Source organism: Caretta caretta, chromosome 1, assembly GCF_965140235.1.
Source record: "Caretta caretta isolate rCarCar2 chromosome 1, rCarCar1.hap1, whole genome shotgun sequence".
NCBI lineage: Eukaryota > Metazoa > Chordata > Testudines > Cheloniidae > Caretta > Caretta caretta.
In genome coordinates this window covers 266,689,358-266,715,200 of record NC_134206.1, presented here as the reverse complement: position 1 = coordinate 266,715,200, position 25,843 = coordinate 266,689,358, and the positions used below count along the sequence as shown (strand labels likewise).

Genomic DNA, 25,843 nt, shown 5'->3' with positions numbered 1-25,843 from the left:
TTTAGTCCCATTGATTTGAATGGGCATTGTTAGTGGAACTACCCTGAGCGACACCAGCTGAGGATCTGATACTTCCTCTCCATTCTGTTGATACACGTTATTGTAGCGAGAGCACGTTTGAATTGTTGGAGGGTGGAGTAGAGGAGTAAAATGGCACTGTCAAGAGTCATTTATGATTTCTTTCCATTTGATAGGTTTGAACCGAAGATAACTTTTTCTCTCTGGATTTTGTTTTGTAGGTTTCTGATAAAAATGCGCTTTTCAATGTAATGTTTCTTGACCTGGGAGAGCACCCAGAAAAAGTAGAAGGCGTGGGACAGTTACTCTTTGAGATGTGCAAGGGGGTTAGGAACATGTTTCACTCCTGTGCAGAGAAGGTAAATAGCCTGAGCATATAAACCAAGTGGAAAATGACAAAGTTTTAAAGTACCTAATACGGGACATCACTATATTAGAGCCTGATATCGCACTCCTTGAAGGCAATAGGTGTCTTTCTGTTTGCTTCAGTGGATTTGGGATGTAAATTATGCTGTTTATTGTAAGGTAATACATGTAATGATATCTCTTTAAAGGTGGCTTTTCAAGTTTTTGCTTTTAGTAAGTCCTGGGCAATATTTGTGTTTTGAAATGATTGCGTTGGGTGATAATGTGCATTTCTGTGGATTTATTTAGAGTCTATGAAACAATTTTGGATTTAAATATTAACTTTGGTACTGGGCAAAAAAAGACAGTTTTATAGGGGATCCAAATCCCCGTAATATTTTTAAAAAGTATCACATTGTCATTTAAAAAAAAAAATTCTGAAGCTAAAGGGTTTTAGATATTTTTGGTCTCTTTTCTAAGCGTGAAGACATAACTGGCCTTTTCCTTCCACAGGCTATAAAGTTCATTCTGCTAAAGCTTGGGCCCATTACCGAGATTGAAGCTAAACTCCCATGGATTATTGTTGGAGAAGCTTTCAAACATATGGTAAAATCGGCTGCAGTGCATATCTACAAGGAGCATTTTGAGGTTCTTTTCAAATGTTTGGAAGTAAGTTTTAATTGCTGAGAAGCTGAAAAAAAAGATGATCTCCCTCCCCAAGAATAACATTTTGTGTGTGTTAAAGGAAAGGTGTGTGGTGTGTGATTTTTTCTGCAGTAGGAACATTAAAATAAATGTTGCACTAAGGAGGAAAGCCTGGCCTTTTATCTGCGGGGACAGAGGGCCTGATGGTTGTTGAACTGGTGCAGTTATGCTGTGCAGTTTGGGGTGGGATTTGGGGTAGGTAACCACTGCTTTCCTGCCACAGTTTTAGCTGCCAGTGAAGATCCTTCTCATCCTCTCTTCCCACCCCAACCAGTATAATAACAATTCTTTGCCTTCCGCTATTAGGAGTTGTTTTATGTGATTAGTATTTTTGCATTCCCTGGACTAGATTCTGATCTCACACTAGTATACAACAAGGGTGAAGTATTAGTCCCATTGAAATCAATTGCAAAACTCCCACTGACTTCAATAGGACCATGATTTCACCACAGGAGTCAGTGGAGGTACTGAGATCAGTTGTGGTCAGAATCTGGCTCCAAGCGTTCACGTGTAGCTAAGCACAAGGTATTTGTTTCTTCTCCTGTTTCTTTCCTATGCAATCTGTAAGCCTTCTGTGAAAGAGCACTTCACCTTGCAAGACGTTTGTTTTTCCATCCAAGAGATGTGAGGTGTTCATTATTGGATTATTGGAACCATTTGGCTATATTTTTCCTTTCCTGTAAAGGTTCATTTGTTGGATCAGAATAAGAAAGCTAGCAATAATTTATCAGGCCAGTGGAACATGCAGTTACCAGAATCACTTCAGCGTTATCCGTGACAGGATCTGATCATTCATGTGAAACTATCTCTTGCAGGAATCAGTGTTAGAATTGCAGGAGAGAATAACAAAGGCCAACTGCTGCGAAATCTCAGAACAGATTGAAAGGATATTGCAAGTGTATTTGATCCTAGCAGAACATGCAAATGGGTCCAAAATCTCTCAACCTGAAGCAGTTTGTAAGGTGGGTCAGACCATCCTTTAGGCTACTGTGCACACAGATGGAGGGTGGGAAACCAGAGCATCTTCAGTATGCTCACCTGTTTTCTCTGGTTGTGTGGGTGTGCTGAGGTTTAGAAGTTGGGTTGGGGTAAAGTCAGTTTGGCAACCTTTGGGAGCCACCCCAGCAAATTTATGGGAATTCCCCTGTGTAATATAATGCTGACTCTGTCATCGTGATCTTATGGGTGTCCTTCTCTAAATGAATCCTCCACTGAGAGCAGGGCAGGAGGAGAAGTGGTCATGGACAATAGCTGCTGAGGACCATGTGAGGTCATGGTTCTTGAAGGAACTGTGCTGCTGTGGAGAAGGCAGCAGCCTGAGCAGCTGTGAAAGAGCATTTCCACAGGGGTCCTCATCCCCTCTGGCATGGCTGGGGAGAAGTCATTGTCCTGCGGTGCATGTGACATTGCCTTTCTCTCTCTCATATTCCTCAGACGTTAGCAAAAATGTTACAAACATCTGATCTCTCGGTGCCTTGCTGTAAGACCCTGCTTAAAACGCTTTCTGTTTTGCTGCTTGCTGAGAATGTTTTCCTGCCAGATGCTGTGACCAAGGAAACCATTGAGAAGGTAAGAACCACAGATCAGTCTCTCTTGAATGAGTTGATTGCCACACACAGCACTTATGTTCTAGAAAATGTGTTACTCAGGGCTACTCTCCTTTTTGTGCAGGCGAGGTACAAGCCACTCCCTGGCTCAGCATATGGGGAATTTAGGGGCTGATCCAAAGCCCAAGTCTGTTGTTTATTTGTATGACAGTAGTGCCTAGAGGTGCTAACTGAGACTGAAGTCCCATTATGCCAGGCCCTGTACGCACTGTAAGCAACAGTCCCTGTCTAAGCAGACAAGGAAACAAAGAAGTGAAGTGATTTGCCCAAGGTTGTACAGCAGGTCAGTGGTAGAACTGGGATTAGAACCCAGGTCCCCTGACTCCTAGTCTGGTGACCTGTCCACTAGACTGTGCTGCCTCTTGATCTCAGGGACCTTTCTATCAGGCCCTTTGGCAAGCCTGGCAGTATTTTCTAAAGCAGGTTACAGGTATATATTAGCACCATTGCTGCTGCTGCCACTGGACCCAAACACAATGCTGCTTTGATAGTGTTTGCTTATTTTTAATCTGTTTTGTTGATTGAGGTGTGTGTGAGATGGCAGTATTTATTTTGGACATTTCAGTTTTCATATGTTACTGTACATATTTATAATATTATTAATATGGGCAACTAGTTGTGCTGTAGGAAAAATAGATTTGCAGAGCAAAACGAAGCAATGGAGGTACATCTCTTGTATTTCTTGCAAAGGATGAAACCAAAAAATGTTTTCACAATAATGAAATAAGGCTGGAGGAATTATTAAGTCTGTCCAGTCTTTGGTGTTGATCTCTGGCTTAGTAGTATTAATTTTCTCCCTATCAACCCTGACAAATCTCTCAAGTTCTTCCCATAAGACCTGCACCCCGTCTATGTGAGTAATCCCATTAAACTCGACGGGGCTACTCACGTACATTGGAGTTATCCATGTGTGTAAGTGTTTGCAGGGTCAAGAGGGGGGTAGGTATTTATATATAACTCCTTTCTGCACTAAGAAACACTGTGTGCACTGGAGGAATATAGCTCATATGTCTTGATTCCCTTCATGAATAAATAAAGTGCTTGTTGCTTATATGCCCCCTCTAACCCTTCATTTGCATTTGACAGGTATTTGGAAGTGGGTTTGAAAGGCGCCTCCTTTTGGATTTCTCCAAAACAGTGTTTTCAATGAATGAGTTTGAGCAGGTAGGTGAAGTTTTCATTCATGTATTTATTTTGTAGTCAGATGAGCAATGGAGGAGTTGTGTTTCTGGGTGGGAAAAATGAGCCTGATGGAGAGTTATTTTGACTGCTGACCGTAGGAATGCCATTACACTTGGCAAATTCATAATATATCTAGTTCCTATGATGTATCATTGTTATTTGACATATATTTGAACTATCCATCTTCTGTGTCTTGGATGTGACCTGATGGGAGTGAAAGGAGCTGTTAGTCACTATCAGAAGAATGAAAATGGCAATGCAAAAAATGTCTTTTCTTTACAATTTCATAGATTTTTAAGAGCCAGAAGGGACCACTGTAATTATCTAATTTGAACTCCCACGTAACACAGATCAGGGGATTCCCGCTGGGTTACTGAAGGGGCAGACATGGTCCAGGAGTCAAGGAGATGTCAGTGGTCTCTAGTTAGTGTTATGTTGCAGCTTGGCATCTGACAGGAGCTTGAACACCCATTGTGGCTGCACACCTCAATATGTACCCCCCACACATGCTTGCCAGTGTCTTGTCTCTGGTATTGGTGACTTTTTCATGGTAGATTCGTTAACGGGGGATGTGTCTCAATGGAGGTATCAGTAGTCTGGGGATTTCAGGGTGTCTCTCTCACCTCTTTCCAGATCTTTTTGACGCACATAGGACAGCCCAGAGAGATGGGGAAATTGCAAGGAGCGTACAGAGAGGCTCTCGGTTTTAGCCAGTCCCCGTTTTGAATGTAAAAGAGACAGTAAATGGGGAGGATAAAAGAGGGTTCCTACCATAACGAGTTGTAGCTTCCTCAGCTGAGGTCTGGTCTCTGACACCATGATTCAGAAGCAGAAGCAGTGAATGGGGCTGCAGATATCTGGGTTGATGGAAGGAAAGTGGGGAGAGGAAACAAGTGTGAAGACGTGGGGTTGGGATTTGTGTGGAATTTCTGTGTGGGGGTGGCGAAGGCTGAAATGGAGAACCAGAGATGTCTGGTGGGTGGGGCCTGAGCATGGTGGCCCAGGGCTCTGAGGAGAGGCGTGGAGTTGAGGGGAGCAGGTTCTCTGCGTGCTGTGAGGGATCCTGAGCTCTGTCGGGAGCCTGGAGTTGGGACAGGCCAGGGTCTTTATGTCAAATCACTGGCTTCTCAAGGGCTCCCTGGTACTGATGCCTCGGTATCTTGGTGATCAGATGCACCAGGACTGGAGGAAACCTTTGTACTGCCACAGCTCATCCCAAAGAACTTGGCTTCCCTGGCCCTAGTGTCTCGGATCCCTGATTTGCTTGGTCTGAATTGGAGAGGCATGTTAAATCTCAATTTCTTTTTCTTTTCAGCATTTTCTTCCATGCTTTCTAGAGTACATCGAGGACTGCTTCTCTGGAGAGGATGTGCTAGCTAGGGATGAGGCCATGGCAATTTTGGCTAAACTCATTCTGGAGAAAGCAGAACCTCCCACTGTTGGCTCAATGGCTTTTGAAAAATATCCCCTTGTTTTTACAGAACCACCGATAGGGTAAGTCTCCTCACGCTCCACAGACACTCTTTACCTTGGAGCTCTTTCAAAAGGTTTGGAACGTAGTGTTGCTAAGCCGACTGATAATGGCATCAGAACTGCCACTTCACCTAGTGTTCATTCTTTCTTTGAGGACTTGGAATAATTTCTGCAGAGCTGGGCATTTAAATACTTGCTGCATTTCTGTCACAGAGAGGGGTGAATATTTGTCCCTTGTATAGGATTTTGTCTCATCTCAGAACAATGTAGAAATACTTTTTCTTCCTCGTATTCTTTGCTCCTGAGAATACCGACATCAGGGGCAAGATAACAGGAAGAAGCAAATCAAATTGTATCTCTCTCTCCTCAGCTTGTCTTTCATATGTCACATAGTCTTTTAGTCTTTTAAGCTTTTTGGGCGTAGGGACCATGTCTTCCTAAACATTTTGTTCAGCCCAGGCAGGCCCCAATCCCAATTTGGATGTCTGGGTGGCACTGCAATATAAATACCCAAAAATGATTATGAAGGAACAGCAGCAGCAGTCACAATAAATATTCTGCTGGGATGAATTCCACATGGTCCTACAGTCTGTTTTTGTTTTAATCACGTTTCCATTTAGGTGGTATCCAAGTGTAAGCAGGATTTTCCCATTTGGGGGCTATTTTTGTACAGTTCAGCATTTCTCATAATAAATCTGCAGGGGAGTGCTGATTTTTACCTGTGGGGAGAGGAGGGAATTATTCCCCTTCTACACCCCCAAGCTTCATTTCTCTGCAATTTCATAAACATTTATTCTTCTCTACAGTAATAGTGAACTCTTTCTCCATTGGCCTTTGTGATTATTAAGGATTTAGTTATGAGTACGCTCCCCTGCATGGGCTACCCACATCACGGATGACCAAAGAGGGGGCAAGAGGAGAGCACCACCCACTGGGTCACAACACTACTTCCTCGTCTGGTGCAGATTGGTGGGGAGTGGGAGGACCCAAGGGTCCCCGGCCTCCCCATCCCAATGCACTTACCAGTACAGCTGAGCCAGCAACATGGGGGAAGTAATTTGCACCAGAAAACAGGTTGCTGCAGTCACTTACCCCCCATGGAGCAAGGAGGAGGTAGTCAGTTTAGTCCTAGCTCTGCATCTGGGATAATACAGCTACAAACTGCTCTCCAGTTGGGGCAAATGGCAGGGCCTTTAGGTATCAAAAGGAAAACTTTCCTTATGACTAACTTCATCTTGGGAGTGAGATCGATTTGTAGCCTGTTGCAAATTCAGATGTATATGAAGTTGTTTTGGAGGAAAGTTGGTTTATTTTCCAGGAGCTGGATCAGTTTGCTTGAGAACCACTTGCTGTAGAGCAGATCTTACAGCTGTGTTGGAAATGTGGCGGAATCCCTTTAATGAATACAGAGCAGCATCAAAAAAGACACCATTCTTTTATACTTGAAAATCAATGGAATAACAATGTTTACAGTCCAGGAGCAATCCCCAGATTCTGCTGGACCTCTGAATGCTGAGATGTAACCTTTTATGGAGCATTTCCTGCCTTGCACATTAGAAATGACTGTATGGTCCTTTGTGCCATGGAGATAGTGAAGATCCCATCAAAAAGCGTACTGTCCAAGTCAATGTGAAGCTTAGCCTTTTCTTCAAAGGAGACAACTTACTTTTAAATGTCAGAGGAAGAAAGGTTCAACTGCTGTTGTTGAACTAAGTTACTGATTAAGCTTGGTTTTGTTTTTAGATCCAATACAAGACTCAAGATGAGTAGGAGAAATGGAGAAAGGAAACAAATGCCAGTGTTGGATCATATTCTGTCTCTAATCCACTTACCAGAAAATGAAGACATTATTGATCTTTCACATCCTTGGGCTGCCCTTGTTGTACTTCCGCATGTTAGGTGAGGATGCTAACCATTCTGTTACTGTTGTCTTGTATCTGAATCATAATACTACTTAGCTCATGTCTGATGTTTTTCACATATCGCTCTTCATTCAAAGCTTTTGCAAAGGAAAGGGAAAGTATTGTTACCCCAATTGTACAAATGGGGAAACTGAGGCACGGAGCCGTGATGTGACGTGCCCATGGTTGCCCAGCAGGTCTGTGGCAGAGCTGGTAACAGAATACAGGTTTCCTGCTTTCCTGTTCAGAAGGTCACATTTGCTGGCATGAAACGGAGCCCTTAGAATTTTGTTGATTCAGTCCCTAGGAAGAGAGCATGCTCAGTCAGTGCAATTACATTTTGTGGAAGAAAGACTTAGAAAGCAATCATTGATGAAATGATTTAGGTTGTGAAATTGACTTAACAAAATAGTTGACTAATAATCAATTTGTTTGAAATCTATATTTAACATAAGAGAAATGTGAGAGAGAATCCAATGTTATCAAGTGTCTGACTTTAACAAAAAAATAAGCGTTTGTACCTTTATTTTTGGCAGACCAATAGACAAGGAAAAAATCCTGCTACCAGTTACAAGTTTTATAGAATCTCTCTTCCTGGCTATTGACAGAGGAAGGCTCCGCAAAGGTCAGTTACAGTCATCTCTTGTTCATTAAGTTTTTACTGGCATATAAAAGACACAACTCTGCAATTATACTAGAGACCCAAGACATAACAATGAATAATAACTGCATTGTATCCTGATTTAATAAGCAGCATAATGAAACATGAAAGGCAAGATGGAAAAAATAACATACAGGAAATAATATACCAAATGCCATCTATAGTAATAATAGGTTGGTGAAATAAATGTCATGCCAGGGACATGTAATTGGACAAGGAGCTCACAAAAGTATAGATTCAAAATCTGAGTGACCAAGATGTTTAGAAAGATAGAATTTGAGAGACAGATTGTCAAGAAAAGGAAGAGGGAGTAAAAGAAATGGAAACTAAACCAAGCTGGGTTATCAAAGTCAAACTTATAGCAAAAAGATAGTGATACACTTTTACATGTGTTCTTTGACTACATTGTTCACAATCTTTGGCTTTAGATCTGGAATTTTTCTTTCAACATTCTGGGTCTTGACAGTAATTCTAAAACTAAATACCTTGCCTACATATACGGCTTCACATATTAACAAATTGGTAGTCCTCTCTATAACCATTGCCCAGAGAAATCTTCTGATTTAATTGGAAATATGCATCAAAATTATAACATAGTGGTTTAAAAAAATTCAGCTTCTTAGAGAAGTATGAAAAAGTATCCAAACTTCCCTTAGTAAAGGGCTTTGAGGTCTCTGGATGAAAAGGACTATATAAGAGGTAGGTATTCTTATTGGCTATTAAATCCATTATAATTACTATCAATCTGCATAGAAATATCCAAAGTAGTATACTACATTCTGCTTTTCTTCTCTAATATTGCTTAGTCTGCGTCAGGAACATCCCCTATACTTCCTAACCTCTTTTTTCTATGTGGTATCCAGGTGTTTTAATCTATTGTAATTACTTTAAGAGGGGGAAAGAACAACCAACTTTCTAAATCGGGGTGGGCAAACTTTTTGGCCCGAGGGCCACATCAGGGTTGAGAAATTGTATGGAGGGCCGGGTAGGGAAGGCTGTGCCTCCCCAAACAGCCTGGCTTCCGCCCCCTTCCACTTCCTGCCCGCTGACTGCCCCTCTCAGAATCGCCAACCCATCCAACCCCCTGCCGCTCCTTGTCCCCTGACTATCCCGCCCCCTATCCACACCCCCGCCCCCTGACAGGCCCCCTGGGACTCCCACGCCTATCCAAACCCCCCCCTCCCCCCGTTCCCTGTCCCCTGACAACCCCCCACCAGAACCTCAACCCCATCCAACCACCCCCTGCTCCCTTTCCCCTGACCACCCCCTGGACCTCCTGCCCCTTATCCAACCCCCCTACTCCCCGCCCCCTTACCATGCTGCTCAGAGTAGCAGGAGCTCGCATCCCTGCCGCCTGGCTGGAGCCAGCCATGCCGCCGCTCTGTCCAGTAGGAGCAGCGGGCCAGAGCGTTGGCGGCACAGTGAGCTGAGGCTGCCCGGGTCTAGTCTCCCTGGCCAGGAGCTCAAGGGCCAGGCAGGACTGTCCTGCGGGCTGTAGTTTGCCCACCTCTGTTCTAAATGGATATATAAAGCCTGATTCTGCCATCAGTTTCTGTTTTTAAATGGACAGCTTCCCATTTATTTCAGTAGGGAATTCCCTGCACAGACTAATGGTAAGAAAGAATCCCCAGGTAGCTGGGGAATTAAAGCAAATCAAAATTGGGGAGATTTTCTGAGACACAAGGAGGATTTAGATTCCCCAACGCCCGTTCATTTTCTGTGAGAGTTGATTGCTTGACTGTCCTTTGTGCCATTGTAAGTCTCCCTTGATGTCCTTTGCATAGGGACAGTGACTCTTCTGTAAGGAAAGAATGAAGGGAGTGAACCCTCTGGCCAATTTAGGAGTGGCATTGACGGGAACTGTGCTTCCCCATTCCTGGCTGAGAGGATTTTGGCTGCAGTTTGGTGTTGATTATGATGGGAGTGGACCTGTCAGCAGTAGAGAAACTCTCTAACCCTAAAGAAAGGGAGCAGAAAGGAAACTACTTTCAGAGTTATCTTGGGTAAATGAAAGCCTAGTCCCATTAATTTTAGTGGGAATTGAGCCTCTGAATCATGTAGATGGGTTTGCAGATCCCACCCTGCATTTCCAAGGTGCAAGAACATACAGATGCTTGTGCAATTATCGTGTTCCCCCCTTTGCCCCCCTTTCCTTTCAGTAATGCATTTGACAGCTCTTTCTGGTTTCCCAAGCACCATTTGTTGAGCAAAATTCTCTGAGACCCACACAGCAGAGCTTAATTTCAGTACTGCTCTCCTCATATGCCCAGATTTCACATAGACTGATACAAACTGGGTATTCTGCATGTTCAGGGATGGCAGGGTTTCAAGATGGAGATCTGCCGTGATGATCAGAGGAGAATTCTACTCTAAACTTCGATCGTGGGTGGTGATGAATGTTGAATTGTTGCAGTTAGAAATAAAAATGTCATTTGTGGTCTATAGCATATGAAATTACATTATAATCCTGTACACTTCTGTGGCACCTCTCATTTGAGGATCCCAAAGCACTTTACAAACAGAAATTCAATGTGAAGAATAACTACACAGTTTGTTCCCATTCGCTCTGCCCTTAGGAGGCTTGTATGTGGCCTGCCAAGCTGTGAGCACGCTACTTAGTTTAGCAGAATCTTCTGAAATTCTCCGTTTGTTACCTGTGGAACGTGTGAAGAACTTGGTGAGGTAAGGGAACTTTTGACTTTCTGGTGTTCCACTTAATGTAGTGAAGAGATAACTTTGCCTTTATTTAAAGGCTATTAAGCAAAACAAACACGCTTGCTTTGTTTGTTTGTTTGTTGTCTTACACCAGCATGTTTCTGCAGGTTTTTAGCCATCCGGGGTAGGGATGTTGTCAGGCACTGCCAGCTTACTGTACTGTATGGTGTACACTTTATAGCGCTATCTCCTTAATAACAATCTGCTCCTTTGAATTGTTTGAAAGCTGCAGATTAACTTTTTTGTTGCTGTTGAACCTGTGAATGCAACAATGCTGGTTTTGTCTTGCGGGATTGCAGCCAGGAATCTTGTGTTTTGTTTTACTTACAAAAAAAAAGTAAAGTGAAAATAGTCTTGGCTAAACATAAATATCACATTTTAATTCTTGTTGGGGTCTAGAGGATTCTCCTACAGTATTAGGATGATTCCATTCCCTCCCTTAAATATTGATTTTAGACATTATTTTGTACTCTCCCTCAGTAAGAGGGAGCACCTCACTTTTGACCTCCACATTTTAATGAACACTTATGAAAACTGACTACTCCATTAACCCTCTTCAACTAATAATTAACATATATAATAACTAGGGCCCTACCAAATTCATGGTCCATTTTGGTCAATTTCATGGTCGTAGGACTTTAAAAATAATACGTTTCATGATTTCAGCTATTTAAATTTGAAATTTCACAGTATTGTAATTGTAGGGGTCCTGACCCAAAAAGGAGTGGGTGGGGGAGGGATGTTCTAAAGTTTTTGTGGGGGGCGGGGGTTGCAGTACTGCTGCCTTCAGAGCTGGGCAGCTGCAATGGCGGCTGCTGGCCGGGAGCCCAGTTCTGAAGGCAGAGCTGCTGCCAGCAGCAGTGCAGAAGTAAGGATGGCCTGGTACAGTATCGCCACCTTTGCTCCTGTGCTGCTGCTGGCGGGGTGCTGCATGCAGAGCTGGGCACCTGGCCAACAGCCGCCGCTCTCTGGCCGCCCAGCTCTGGGAGGCAGTGCAGAAGTAAGGATGACAATACCGTGATCCCTCTAAAATAACCTTTTGACTCCTCTGCAACTCCCTTTTGGGTCAGGACCCCCAATTTGAGAAATGCTGGTCTCCCCCATGAAATCTGTATAGTATACACACAAAAGACCAGATTTCACGGTCCATGACATGTTTTTCATGGCCATGAATTTGGTAGGGCTCAGTTAATAATAACTGAGCAGCTACAGAAAGTGTTTAAGATCTGTATGATCTCCCAACATAGTTCTCCCAGTCCAGCCAGAGAAAACAGATTGGGACAGATTTTTTTCGTGGTTCACCTTGTAAAATAATAAACAAATATTTTGTTTCAGCACCTTTCCTTCAGACCTATCAGCCTTGCTACTGGCTGATCTCTATTATACGCGGTTGGCTTTGTGTGGTTGCCAGGATCCTCTTTCCCATGAGAACTTAATGGATTTGTTTGATAAACTGAAAACAAATATTTCCTCCAGCATCTCCAAGGTAATCTTCTTTTCTAACGGTTTCCAATATGTGCAAACTGATTTGTGTTTTAATGGAAAAAATGAATTCTTAACTAGCAGCAAGTTGTCCTTGCAGCTTTTGAAATAAGCTGAATAAGGAAAGCCTAAAGGTGAAATGTGCAAGAACGAATGCTGTTCGTCTCTTTAAAATTGTGCCCATTTTCAATGGCCTTTCACCATTTGCAGTACGCCTCTAAAACATGCTTTCACTTTTAATAGGTCCGACTCTTGACAATAAGGATTTTAAATCATTTTGAGGCTCAGCTTCCTACATCAACCAAGGTAGTAATTGCTGCTTTAACATTTCAAAACCATGGTGTGTGTAGGGGTTAATATAAGCGGTTTTCTTGACACTGACTTTATTTGCCAGTTACACATGCTAGGCTCTATTCTTTAGCTAAAGTGGGCTCCCTTTATACTTGGTTTGTTTTTTTCAGACTGTAACTTTATGGGCCCGATCCTCAGCCGGTGGAAATCTCTGTAGCTCCATCAAGTTCAGTGGAGCTATGTCAGTTTACAGCAGCTGAGGCTCTGCCTTTATATAGTGAATTATGACAAAACAATTGTCTCGAGGAATCCTCTAACAAAAGGCATTTCACTGGTTTGTTCAGGATGATGGAACAGGAGAGCTTCAGTCCGTGTTTGCCATATTACTTCAAGCTGAACTCGTGCCAGCCAGTGTGAATGATTATAGAGAAAAACTTCTTCATTTAAGGAAACTGAGGCATGACGTGGTGCAGTCTGCAGTACCAGATGGACCTTTACATGAGGTGAGACGTTACTGCCAGATCATACACTGGATTGTTTCCTTTTTATAAGGCAAGAAAATTTTGCATTTTACTTCAGCGTGAGTTTTTTCATTGACTTGTGAAGGCTTCAGTAAATGCAGGCCGGAAACAAACTAATCATCATGAGTGAGTTAGGAGCTCAACTCTCATTGCTAGTCACTGGGACTTTGCTCCCGACTCCCTTCGGTTTGCAGCATCGGAGCTCAAAGATGCAGGGTTTTCCCTGAAGATCAATGGTGAGCAAGGTGGAAAGATATCAACATCCCGAACAAACACCTCATCAAGCACACAACCAAAGAACCATGTGAGTTTTCACTCCCATGGAAAATATGGGTCACTTTAAACCACATCCGCACATTGCATGGTATTACGCACCTGCCTTCTGCATACATGGGGACTAAGTGCTACAAACTTCTGTTGATATAACTATGTTGCTCCGATGTGGAAAATCCACACCCCTGAGTAACATAGTTATACTGACGTGACCCCCAGGGTAGACAGGGCTGTGTTGACAGGAGGGCTTCTCCCATTGCCATAGTTACCACCTCTTGGGAGGTAGAGAAGCTCTCCTGTCGGCGTAGGTAGCATCTTCATTAAGATCTGCAGTGCTGACTCCCAAAAACAGACATCAAACTATAGAACAGAGCCCAAAACCATCGTATTCCGGTAGTATCTCTGCTATCCACTCCACATCACTGGAAGCAATCAGTTGGATTGCCAATCTAAGCTTGGACATCACAAAAGGAGACAATGACTTGAGTGCTTTTGAAAATCCCACCTGAGCAGTGGTCTCTCTAGCCCCAGTATCCTTTCTCCGCCAATGGCCAGTGCTTGAAAGTATAAGGAAAGTATAAGGTGCCATAATGCATTTAAATGTGCAGTATTGCACTAAGGTGGGAAATATCTTTGGCTCCAGTTGTGATCAGCATGTCTTGTTGTTGGGTGTTTTTATCCTGAACTGACTAAACTATATTTGCCTCAATATCTAGTTGGGGCAGAAACCGAAAGAAAGTGGCGGTGTTTCAATAAATGTTCTAAACATGCCTGCAAAGAGCAGTCAGAGGAGAAAGCAGGTGGAGGTGATGCAAAGGGCTTGGGTAAGCTGTTGGCAGTTTATCCCCTGACCTGGCAATGAACTCTGTGTCGCTGGACCTCAGGGGAGCTTTGCATGGAGCTCATTGCAGGATTGAGGCCTTATAGATCGCAGGGACATCTGTCTATGGTGGCTGAATCTGACCGTGCTGCTGTGGGCTTCACACTGTCGAGGCTGCTACGATCAGGGTTTTTCCTGTAGTAGCTAAATGTTAACTTATTACTACTGATACTTAAGTGCTTTTATAACTTTCCTTCTTGAGTTGTAAACTCCTTGGGGCAGGGATTGTGTGTGTGTCTGTATGTCACTTAGCTCAATGATGAGCCCAATCCAGATGGGGCCCTGGGTCTAATGCAGTGTAAGCTCTTCAGGCAGGGAATACTCTCCTTGTTTATATGTTTGTGTAGTGCCTAGCACAATGTGGCCTTGATGCTACCAAAGTACAAATAATAACCTAAATGTCTTTATTGGTGTTGATTCTGAGAGATTTTGACTTCATTGCTTTTTCTTGCAGTTCATCAATCAGTGAAGCTGTTTTTATACCTACTTTAAATATCTTTGTTAGCTTTTTAAAACAAAGTTTTCTTGTGTGTCACTGTAGGTGCCTCTTCAGTATTTACTGGGAATGCTCTACATTAACTTCAGCCCTCTCTGGGATCCTGTTGTTGAGCTCATAACGTAAGTATGTGCTAGTGGGTGGTGGGAGCCTGTTGTGTTGTGTTGTATTGCAGCTGCCCCCGGACTTTTAAAAAAAATGAAATAAAAATGTGTCGCGTCTCTAAAAATAAACGCAAATACACACAAGCATGATGCACGTTTACATGAGGTACCACAGAAATGCCTCTGATCTGTCAAGTAAATCTTGCTCTTTATAGACTGTTACTTTTTAACTTGTTTTGGGATGTACAAATATTAAAGACAACTCATAGGTAACAGTATTGTTAAATTACATCGAGGGTTGGGACACAAAGGTACCAGACTCGAATCCAAGATAGCCAACTCCTTATCTCACACTATTATGACTATCACATGATAAGTGTTATATAAATAATAAATCAGTCCGTCTCTCTCTCCTTCCTGCCCTCACTAAGGGCCTGGTGCAAAACCTACTTAAGTCAACGGAAGAGCTCCCATTGATTTGAATGGGCACTGGATTGAGCCCTGAGTTTGCAATGTCAGCTTTCAGGGTGAATTGCCGGGATTTTGACCACTTAGCTTTTTCTCTGTACATTCTGTGATATTATGTGTCATTTTCTCCATTAGAGAAGTGAAATCATGAAAACGATAACCTGCATCATCAGTGGGACGCTGACTCTTCGTGTTGGTTTTAAGTGCTATGTTATTGTATAGGCAGCATTGAAAGACTTGAAAACATCTATACCAAAGGGTCCCTTTGTATTCACAGGTTATAACTAGGCTATTCTGATAACAATGAACCTTTGGGATCTTCAGATGAAGGCAAAGAAATGTTATAGTCGCACACAGCAAAAGTCTTGCCTTCCTACATGTTGACTAGAGCTGGACACCAAGCCTTTGAACATACTAGCAGTATAACTGGCTAATATCACATGGAATTTTTTACTTAATTACTGTCTTGTTTATTGTTAGATCTCATGCAAACGAAATGGAGAATAAACAGTTCTGGAAAGTCTATTATGAGCACTTGGAGAAAGCGGCTGTCTATGCTGGTAATTCATGTCTTGTAGATGTTTAGACACTAACTTAACTATGGTCCAGGTGGTTCATGAACAGGGCTGGCTTTATGCTCTGCTGTGCTCCAAACTGGCAAAAAAAGGAAAAATCAGGACGTAAGTTTCCCCTCTACCTTTCTAGCCTCATTTCCTGAGTGGAGATCTGTCAGAATTGTTGCCTCCCCCTTGTCCTACTTGCCATGAGGTAAATAGGGACAGTCCATGAGTTGCAGAGTCCTCCTAGCATATGGAGCACCAGGCAGTGCTTGTTTTGTGCCTAGACTGGCTCTGCTCATGATGATGAGGGACAGTAGGAGTCTCTGAGGATTTTCAGTAATGTCTAGTCTCTAGAAAATCTTCCTCCTACCCTGTTCAACATGGAATCAGTAGAATTTCTGCCAAATGTATCTGTTTTCCTTGACCCTACTCTTGAATGTGAATACTGGATTTCACTGTATGGCACAAGGACAGCCATTTATTGGGGCTACGTGTGCTTAAAGTTAGGCCCCTTGCTGAAGTTCTGACATCCTAGGGTACCTTCTAACCTGTGTTGCAGTTTCAGATCAATATTAAGCAGAATTTGCTAGGTAGATGGCCAACATTAATATAAACGGTTGCTGTTATTTACCCCAGGGCACTACCCTACCACCAGCAATTACTGAATAAACTCTTTGAAGATTTCTTGAAGTAATGAGGATGGTGGTTTGTTTCCAATATAGAGAGGGAGCTGCAAGATAAGCTGAGTGAAGAGCAGGCAGGCACTGCAGATGCAGAAAGTGAGAAGATCCGAGAAGGAAATGTGGGAAGCCTGTATCTCGAGCAGTTGAGGTTTAGAACGGATTGCAGTGAGCGGATAGATTACGCAAACTTCCGGTTTCTGCTTTGGAAGGCATTGGCCAAGGTTCCAGACAGAGTGGAGCCCAGGTCAAGGGAGCTTTCCCCGCTTCTCTTGAGATTCATTAGGTAAGTGACCATGTTCAGCAATGAGACATGTTGCTTGGAAATGTCATAAATGAAGGCAGAGTTACTAGGGTCCCTATAAGACAACTGATGGGTGGGTTTTGTTTTGTTTTTAATGGATTTTATTTTCTGAGACCTCTGAATCCATAGAGTGGTACGATTTTATATTGAAGTTGGTCCTTCCTTTTGGTTAAACATGGCTCATGCCAGAGAGAGAGAGAGTGGAAAAAATAAAAGCAACCTGAAATGTAAGCTGTCAATTGGCTGCTGCGTTGAGCCCCAGTTTACTAATGAGTTCTGGTGACACAGCCTCGCTACTGCTATGGAGGGTGTAGTTTCAATGGAAGTAAAGTGTCTTGGAAATAGACATGAAGATGAGGCTCTTCCTTGTCTCCCCTGTTTGTAAAATGAAAGGAGGTATTTTTATTCCGGCAGAGATAGGAAAATACCTTTTAGTGTATCTAGGGCCTGGTTCGGTGCCCACTGAAATCAGTGGGAGTCTTTCTATTCACTCCAGCAGGCTTTGAATTAGGCCCTCACTTTATTCCCCCTGCCAGCCTGTGACTCTTCTTTACAGTGTATTTCCTACAGTGCTTTGTCTAGACTGCTTTTACCTGTTTTCAGGTGAGAGGGCTTCCACTATATAATACATCATCGATTCCTACACTTCCTAACATACATTTTCACACATCCCTGCCAACTTTTTAACAAAATTCTCCCATTCTACATAGATTCACTTTCTCTTCTTTTTCCTGACCACATTTTTCTGATCTTAGCCGTTTAATTTTTTTTTCCTTTCGTTGTCTTTTTTTCTTTACATTTGCTCTCTTCCTTTAATATCTCCGTCATTCACAGTAAAAGAAATGTCCATCTGCCTGCTGAAATGAACCCCTTTTGGGGATCTTGGACTGTACAGTGTCACCAGACACAGCTCTGTGGATAATTGGAAGTTCCAATTGTGAACAGCTTCAAATAAACCTCCCGCCAGCAGATACTGTTCTATTGATCGATTTTATTTTTAATATAGCAATGAGTATTACCCAACAGATTCTCTAGTGGCTCCAACCCAGGATCTTAGAAAGAAAAACAGTGGTGTAGCAGAAGAGGAAGAAAAACCCACTGAAGAGATACACCAAGCTACCAAGGAGGAGGAGAAAGAGGAGGTGGAGGGAATGGACGAACCGGTGGTTGAAGGGTTGCAAAAAAAGAAAACAAGAAGAGCTGCAGCAAAGTGAGTTTGTTTGATTGGGCAGGGAGCAAGTGAAATGCAAACGTTAACCATTTGGTGTTTTAAAAGGTTTCATAACCTTGGGGTGACTCGCTTTGTTATGTTTCAGAGTAGCAGCCATGTCAGTCTGTATATACAAAAAGAACAGGAGGACTTGTGGCACCTTAGAGACTAACAAATTTATTAGAGAAGTGGGCTGTAGCCCACGAAAGCTTATCTCTAATAAATTTGTAAGTCCTTAAGGTGCCACAAGTCCTCCTGTTCTTTTTGCTTTGTTATGATCACTGGGCTTATGTGCATCCCTTTCCTTTGTCTGTTCCAGTCTTTCATGAGATTGTGAGCTCTTTTGTGAGCAGGGATCCTGTCCCCATGCAACACCTAGCACTAGTTTGGGGGCCCTGACTGGAGGCTCTGGGCACTACCGTAAGATGAGTAATAGGCCATCCCTTGCATAATTTGAAGCAAAGATGGTGCGAGGTCTACAATTCCCAATTTTGGTTGGACGTATTCCTGGAAGTTTCATCACTAATCTTTAATTCCTGGAGACTCCAGGACAATCCTGGGGGGTTGGCAACCCTAGCGGGATCCCAAAGTTAGTGTTTGGGGGGGGGGGGGAATAATTGTTTCCTCTGTGTGTGTGTCTGCTTTTCTTTTAAAGTCAGTGGGAGCTGATGGGTGTGCAGCCCATTTTGAAAATCATTGTAGGTACCCAATTATGGATTTCAGAGTCTAGCTTTAGACAAAAAGAAAAGGAGTACTTGTGGCACCTTAGAGACTAACCAATTTATTTGAGCATGAGCTTTCGTGAGCCACAGCTCACTTCATCAGATGTGAGCTGTGGCTCACGAAAGCTCATGCTCAAATAAATTGGTTAGTCTCTAAGGTGCCACAAGTACTCCTTTTCTTTTTGCGAATACAGACTAACACGGCTGTTCCTCTGAAACCTAGCTTTAGACACTCATTTTTGAAAATCTTGGCCCTGATGTCCTTGTTCTGGACAGGTTTTTTGGTATTTCTTACTATAAATATCTGCTATTGTGACTTCATTACTCCACAGTATCAAATTATTTTGTGAGTAAATAGTTTATGGCTTGTGTCTTAAAACACAGTTTTGAAACTTCTTGATTATAGCCTTTTTTACCCGGTTGACATCTGTGAAATACGCATTTTAGGTGATTCACATGAACTATTTTTGCCTGTTTGTGAATGACATTTGTAGCAACAAAGAACTTTACAAATGTCATCTTGCACATTAAGATGCAATGAATTCTAGCCTATATTCTGGCTAAGTTGTAGGTGTTTTATCAGTTCTGTTATTTTGTTCTGTTCCCTAATTTGAGTGGTTCATATCTGTGAATTAGTAATAATTACAAAAATCAGATTGTCACCAGATTTGAACTTTTGCTTCAAAATGTTCTTGTTCCTAAATGGAAACTTTTAAAATGCTGGTAGCAATAACTAAGGTGTAAAAGATTTACTGGCTAGTTGTTAATGAATTCTTTAGTGAACGCTTTTCCTCTAGACCCTGGGCTCCTCATTATACTTTCAGATTTGCACCATTGTAGTTTAGGCTCTCACAAAATGTATGTTACAAACTCCTCCTTGAAAATGATGGAAAAATAAGAGCTAGGTGTGATGTGAGAGACTAGTGTGCCTGGTAACATGCAGAGCGCACAACTTCATTATTCAGCGGAGACCATAGTACTGGCTTTGGAGGGCGGGTAATGGTGAAAGCACCTCCCTTTGCTGGGGTTAGACAGGGTGGAGGAAATTCAAATCATGAAGCAGATTCAGTAGAATTTTTTGGTGTGAAGCTCTGCAGGGAACTGCTGAGTCAGCATAGACTCTTGCTGTTCTGCACGTGTACCTTTTTGACCAGTCCTGACTGTTTTTGGCACGGTTGATTTCCCCCTCCCTCCACTTCTCTCTTTCCTCAGCAAGTGGAGATGTGGCTGTTCTTGGGTGGGGCAGTCTTGTCCCGAGGTCCAGTTTACCCCTACTGCTCTTTTGCACTGGTATAAATCAAATTCTTCCACTGCCATTAGAGCCTGTTGGTAAAAGTAGTCCTACATACTGATATTCAGAAACTCCGAATCTTGGTACCATTCTCCTGCCATTGGTAGTAACACAGAGTGTGTATCTGTTTTATTGTTAAAAGCGTGTTTTGTTTTTGTCTCAGGCAGCTAATAGCCCATTTGCAAGTTTTCTCCAAGTTTTCGAATCCACGTGCGCTGTATCTGGAACCAAAGTTAAATGAGTTGTACAATCAGGTGATAATACTTAACATTTTTGTATTGCTTAATAAACAAATATATTCTTGGCTTATCTGAACACCAAGCCAAAGGGTCCTTCTTTGTAAAGAGAATGACTGGTGCAGTGCAGTGTACAGCAGTTGTGTCTTAAAGGGACACTGTCAACTTGAATATCACCATCTGAACATTTTGTACCGTGTTAAAAGTGACTCCTAACGTTACCATAGCTTGGCAGTTCTTGACCTTTTCTATATTGTAGCCCCAGGGTACAGGGGTAAAGTTTCAGGATCCCCTTTCCATCTAGCCATGGAGAAAGAAAGCTTGATCATGACCATCAGTCTAAGCCCTGGTCTACACTTAAAATTCAGATTGACCTAACTATGTCGCTCAGGGGTGTGAGAAATTCACACCCTTTGAGTACTGTAGTTAAGCCAGCCTCACTGCCTTTCCGGGGGGTGGGTTACCTGCACTGACGGGAAAATCTCTTCCATCGGTGTAGAAAAGCGTCAGTGGGCGTAGCTGTGCTGCTGTAGCCCCTGTAGTGTACACATACCCTGAGAAACCATGCCAGATAGCTGGAAGAAATTGGAGAGAAAAATGCCTTTCTCTTTATTTTTCCGTTTCTTCACTTTTATTGTTTGATGGTGTCCATCCCTCCCCAGGCTCTGCAAAGGGGTTTTACCCGTAATAGCAGGCCACAAAGCTGAAACTGAATGTAAACAGGCAGCAAGCGGTAGCCAGAGGTGTGAAGAGAGAGAAAAAAGAGGGGGAGCATGTGTGGCTTGTCTTGCCTAAAAGTCCCTTTCTGAACATAAATGGGGAGATGGGGAAAAGTAATTTTCAAGGGAAATTATAAAACTGTAAATCCAGGATATGCTATTTAAAGGGTGCTCCCTCAGGAAACCAGGCTGAGTTTATCAACTTGAATTTTGTGGAAATAAGTCTTTGTAAAAGTGTTCTGCAAAAGGAATTGCCAAAATCTTGTCTCCTGTAACAACACGTGTTGAATGATCATCCCTGAGACATGAACTTAACTTGGATGTGTGAATGTATGTCTTGAATGATCATTCGGCACATACCAGCTAACCATTCGTTCTGCGTTACAGCTTTAGTTCCACAGTGTCCAGCCTGTCTCAGATCACCAGCTTCTGCTCTAGTGGAATGCTTCAGCATTCATTGTGCTCCTGTAAACCTCTGAACTTGGCTTAGGAAAGAGCTGCTCTCTGTGGGTTCGATTGCTTGTCTGTGATTTTTAGGAAAATATTGACTAGATTTGTACATTTTAAAAACATTTTATTTAACCAACATTTTTAAAGAGTGCAGAACAACCAAACAAGGCAAAACAGGCATTTACCTGGTCTGCTATTCGTTAGCTCCGTGCTCAGGCACAACTGCTGGATTGATACCATGCCTTTAGAATGCTGGGGTGTTAGAACAGATCACATCAAAAATGGGGATTCTGATATGTGCTGTTTATCATGAAACTGAAGAACTAGGTGGGAGAAAGGGGAGGTTTTTAGTAATGTTCTGTATTCCCCTTAGCCTGGCTACTGGGGGCATTCACCCTTTAATGCTATTGATGGGTTTTTGATTATTCCTCTTGTATTTCTCTTTTTAACAAGTCTAATATTCTGTGTGCATTTTCGTAACTTGAATGTATGTGATGCAAACATTTTGGAATGGTTTGGCTGATCCATTATTTTACCTAGTGTGACACAAAGCCTGAACCAAAGCTGGTCCGAAAGTGATCTTGCAAAAGACACTCTATAAAAATAACTTGTTAAAACACAAGTTTATGATTGCTTTGTTTAATTGCTGTACCCATCAAACAGGGGCGCTGGAACAATTTTTACAGTTGGGGTTCTGAGAGCCATTGAACCAAACTGACCCCCGTATATGATGGAAACCACTTCAAGCCAGGGGACGCTGCTGCATCCCCAGCACCTCTAGTTCCAGCACCTATGCCATCAAATACCAGCAGTGATATCCTGTTTTGTTTTTGTTTTTGTTTTGTTTTTGTTTTTTAGAAACAAGTAACTTTTGTGTTCTGTAATTATCTCTCTTGGATGTATAGTGGTAGGAAATATTTGCTGCTTGGTGTCTTTTAAATGACTGTTCTAAAATGAAATTCCCTTTATTGTGGATCCCTTTAGGTTAGATGATTACTTCCTCCCCCTTCCCCTCCCCCAAATTTAAGGGATGAATTCTGTCTTGAATAAATCATCTTGATATAGTGGTAGAAGGAGAGGTATGTATTATTTGGGCTTTCTCCTAATTTTCTTTTCTTGTAAAATGTTACCTTCAGCTGTTGTCCCATCAAGACCAGAATGTACAAAAAGTAGCCCTTGACTGCATCATGACCTACAAGCATCCACATCTACTGCCATACAAGTAAGTGCTTTAAAATTCTTCCAACATAGATAAATCACTAAGTATCACATCAAACATATATTTATGATATTTGGCATCATCCGCTTCTAAGAGAAATATCCACAACTTTCTGAACCCAAGAAAAAATAATATTCCTATTCCGAATCTGAGTTTGGAAATGGACAGAATTAAAAAAAGCTTCTCCTATTTATATTTAAAATAAAATGGAAAAAGCTTTGGTAGACTATAAAGAAGAAAAGAGGTTGTCTCCTCCATGCCATTGTTCCTGAGATCTAGATATAGTCACAGAAAGTAACCTGGACTAGTCTTGAAAAGCAGATATCTGAGAAGTGGAATTGCTGTTTTGTTTTAAAGAAGGAGGAGGAGTGCAGCAGGGCCATGTTCATTCAGAAATGGAAAAACTGAAATATTTTGTCTATCAGATTTGAACTCTTTCTCAAAACAAAACAAATCTTTTCCCTCATCCAGACCCACCATGGCATGTAGTGGCCAATTGTGTTCTTTTCAGTAAAGGATTTTTGTAGTTCTTTATAATCATTAGGTAAAACTGTCAGCACAATACTATTGCACCCACTTGAATAGCCTTTACAGAACCTTGTATGAAAAATAGTGGTCTGTGCAGTGATGTTGAGCTAATTGATTTACTTACCCTTTTAATAAAAGGGTAAGGATGTGATCTTTGAATAAATTGCACAGAGATCTGTTTTTTAAAAAAAAATAACTGTGTTTAATACTTACAGGGAGAACTTGCAAAGGTTACTGGAAGATAAGAGCTTTAAAGAAGAAATAGTCCATTTCAGCATATCCGAGGAGAACACTATAGTTAAAATGCAACACCGACCAGATCTTGTTCTTGTTCTTATGAGGTGCGTGGGTGAAACACTGCATAAACTTTGCATATTAAAATAAAACAATGGCTATAGAAGAAGCATAATGCAGCCGCTGGTTGATATTTTAGAGACAATACAAACTTATGGCTCTCACAGCAGCTAAGGTTTCCTCATTCATTACTGTATGTGATATTCTCTTTAATACATTTGTGCGTGTGTAGTATTGTTGAATGCATTAGTTAAGCTCATATTTTCCAAAAAAGTTCATCTTAAATGCCTAAGAAAAAATCTGAGAGATTTTCACCCTCAGGGTATTAGTTATTTGATAAATACATGGAAATAGCGATTTACAGTGAAAGTGCTTCCTCAGCTATAACGTTGTCTTCATACTAGCAGAGAGGTGGGCAAACTACGGCCCGCGGGCCACATCCGGCCAGTGGGACCGTTCTGCCTGGCTCTTGAGCTCCCAGCCGGGGAGGCTAGCCCCCGGCCCCTCCCCCGCTGTACCCCTCCTCTGCAGCTACGCTGCCATGCGGGCAGCGCGACTTGCGCCCCCGCCCACGTCCCAGGCTTTCCAAAAAGCCTGTCCTGCCGCTCTGAGTGGCATGGTAAAGGGGCGGGGGGAGGGGAGGGTTGGATAAGGGGCAGGAGGTTCCGGGGGGCAGTCGGGACAGAGGGCGGTTGGATGGGGCAGAGGTTCGGGAGGGGGCGGTCAGGAGACAGGGAGCAGGTGGGGGGTTGGATAGGTGGTGGGGTCCTGGGGGGGCAGTTAGGGATGGGGGTCCTGGGAGGGGGCGATCAGGGGATAAGGAACAGGGGGGGTTGGATGGGTCGGGGGGTTCTGAGGGGGGGCGGAATAGGGGGCAGGGGCCAGGCTGTTTGCAGAGGCACAGCCTTCCCTTCCGAGCCCTCCATACCTTTTCGCAACCCCGATTTGGCCCTCGGGCCAAAAAGTTTGCCCACCTCTGTACTAGCACGATGCTTTGCTAATTCATACTTAAGCCATGCTCCCATTCAGATCACTAGCAGAATTTCCAATGACCTTGTTGGGAGCAAGAGCACGCCCTTTCTGTTAGTGCTACTGGGTGCCAAACAGCAATAGAGGTAATAGTGGGGAGCATTAGTTAAGCCATGTAGTTCAGGTTATACTTTCTAAACAAAGATTGTGAACCAGCCAGACTGCTCCTGCAATGCTTCAGAAACAGGCAGCTAGTGGAGAACTCACTAATACAATTTCCTTTTGGCTTTTGAAGAATTCTGTATGGGCGGATGAGAAACAAAACTGGAAGCAGAACTCAGGGCAAATCTGCTGCAGGCACCCGTATGTCAATTGTTCTGAGGTTCCTTGCTGGCTCGCTGCCTGAAGAGATCAGAATGTTCCTGGACCTGCTCTTTGAACCTGTGAAGCACTTCAGTGCTGGTATGCTTCTGCCATTAGAAGTTGGGGATAATAGTTCTTCCCTACCTCACGGGTGTGGGGAGGATAAATACTTTGAGGACTGTGAGGGACTTAGATGTTATGGAAATGGGCGCCATATAAGTACCCTGGATAAATTAAAGCACCCATGACACTGGTTATTTTTTTAAAATAAGAGTCAAGGTTTCCCCTGAGCCCTTGGCCACAGTTTCCCTTCCCTGCTGTATAATGTACTATTATTCCTGTACCGTTATTACAGAAGTGAGGCACCAAGAGACTGAGTGACTTACCCATGGTCACCCAGGAGGTCTGTGGCAGAGCAGGGAATCGAACCCAGAATGCCAGAGTCCCAGGCTGGCATCCTAACTATTGTGTTGTCCTTCCTCTCTGAAGGGCTGGTGAGCCCAATGCCACAGGGGTATTATGAGGATAAGTGCATACATTGATTGTGAGGCACTCCGACACTACAGCAATGAGGGCCATATAAGAGCCATGATAGACAGCTGGGACTGTCTGTTAATTTTACATAAGAAGCTGGATTAGGAGCATTTAAAGATCTTGTAATTTAGGGCCAGATTTTGCCACCCTTTCTCACATTGAGACGAACCTCAGACATTGACATTTGGCCCATTGAAATCGGGTCCTTACTTACCAAGGTAAAGATGAACTGATATATTTTCACTGTCCTCCTTCCTTCTGTAGGACCGTGCCAGGTTGCAGTACTCCAAACAATATCAGAACTGGATTTATCTAAAGTCCTGCCTCTAGGCCGCCAGCACAGTCTGTTCAACAGCTTTGAGGTTGTACTGAAAAATATGGGCCATCTGATCACCCGGTACTTACCTGAGATTTTACAGATTTTACTTTGTATGACAGCAACAGTATCCCACATCCTTCAACAAAGAGAGAAGGTAAGGAACATGATACTGTGTGTATATATATATATTTTTTCTCAACTCTATTGGTTCAAATTACGCTTGGTGCCAATAAGGAGTAAAGCTTTAGAAACCAGTGAATAATAGAAAGATGGATAAAAATATAGGCCAGCAACATTGGTCTTAAAATGCCGCAGTGTTTATA

At 42.7% G+C, this 25,843-nt stretch overlaps 1 protein-coding gene across 3 annotated transcripts in view; it reads left to right on the top strand.

The window, feature by feature from the left end:
* UTP20 (UTP20 small subunit processome component) overlaps positions 1 to 25,843 on the top strand; it is an 83,963-nt gene that overhangs the window by 8,559 nt on the left and 49,561 nt on the right. For all 3 annotated transcript variants that reach the window (XM_048835441.2, XM_048835440.2, XM_075124265.1), the window contains exons 7-27: positions 240 to 377; positions 877 to 1,032; positions 1,884 to 2,030; positions 2,503 to 2,637; positions 3,762 to 3,839; positions 5,173 to 5,351; positions 7,074 to 7,229; positions 7,768 to 7,856; positions 10,469 to 10,574; positions 11,943 to 12,093; positions 12,333 to 12,395; positions 12,725 to 12,883; positions 14,596 to 14,672; positions 15,603 to 15,682; positions 16,405 to 16,648; positions 17,673 to 17,876; positions 20,053 to 20,143; positions 22,431 to 22,516; positions 23,257 to 23,382; positions 24,600 to 24,766; positions 25,466 to 25,674. In XM_048835441.2, coding sequence (XP_048691398.2) covers positions 240 to 377; positions 877 to 1,032; positions 1,884 to 2,030; positions 2,503 to 2,637; positions 3,762 to 3,839; positions 5,173 to 5,351; positions 7,074 to 7,229; positions 7,768 to 7,856; positions 10,469 to 10,574; positions 11,943 to 12,093; positions 12,333 to 12,395; positions 12,725 to 12,883; positions 14,596 to 14,672; positions 15,603 to 15,682; positions 16,405 to 16,648; positions 17,673 to 17,876; positions 20,053 to 20,143; positions 22,431 to 22,516; positions 23,257 to 23,382; positions 24,600 to 24,766; positions 25,466 to 25,674 — 2,841 coding nt within the window. The remainder of the gene's footprint in view (positions 1 to 239; positions 378 to 876; positions 1,033 to 1,883; positions 2,031 to 2,502; positions 2,638 to 3,761; positions 3,840 to 5,172; positions 5,352 to 7,073; positions 7,230 to 7,767; positions 7,857 to 10,468; positions 10,575 to 11,942; positions 12,094 to 12,332; positions 12,396 to 12,724; positions 12,884 to 14,595; positions 14,673 to 15,602; positions 15,683 to 16,404; positions 16,649 to 17,672; positions 17,877 to 20,052; positions 20,144 to 22,430; positions 22,517 to 23,256; positions 23,383 to 24,599; positions 24,767 to 25,465; positions 25,675 to 25,843) is intronic.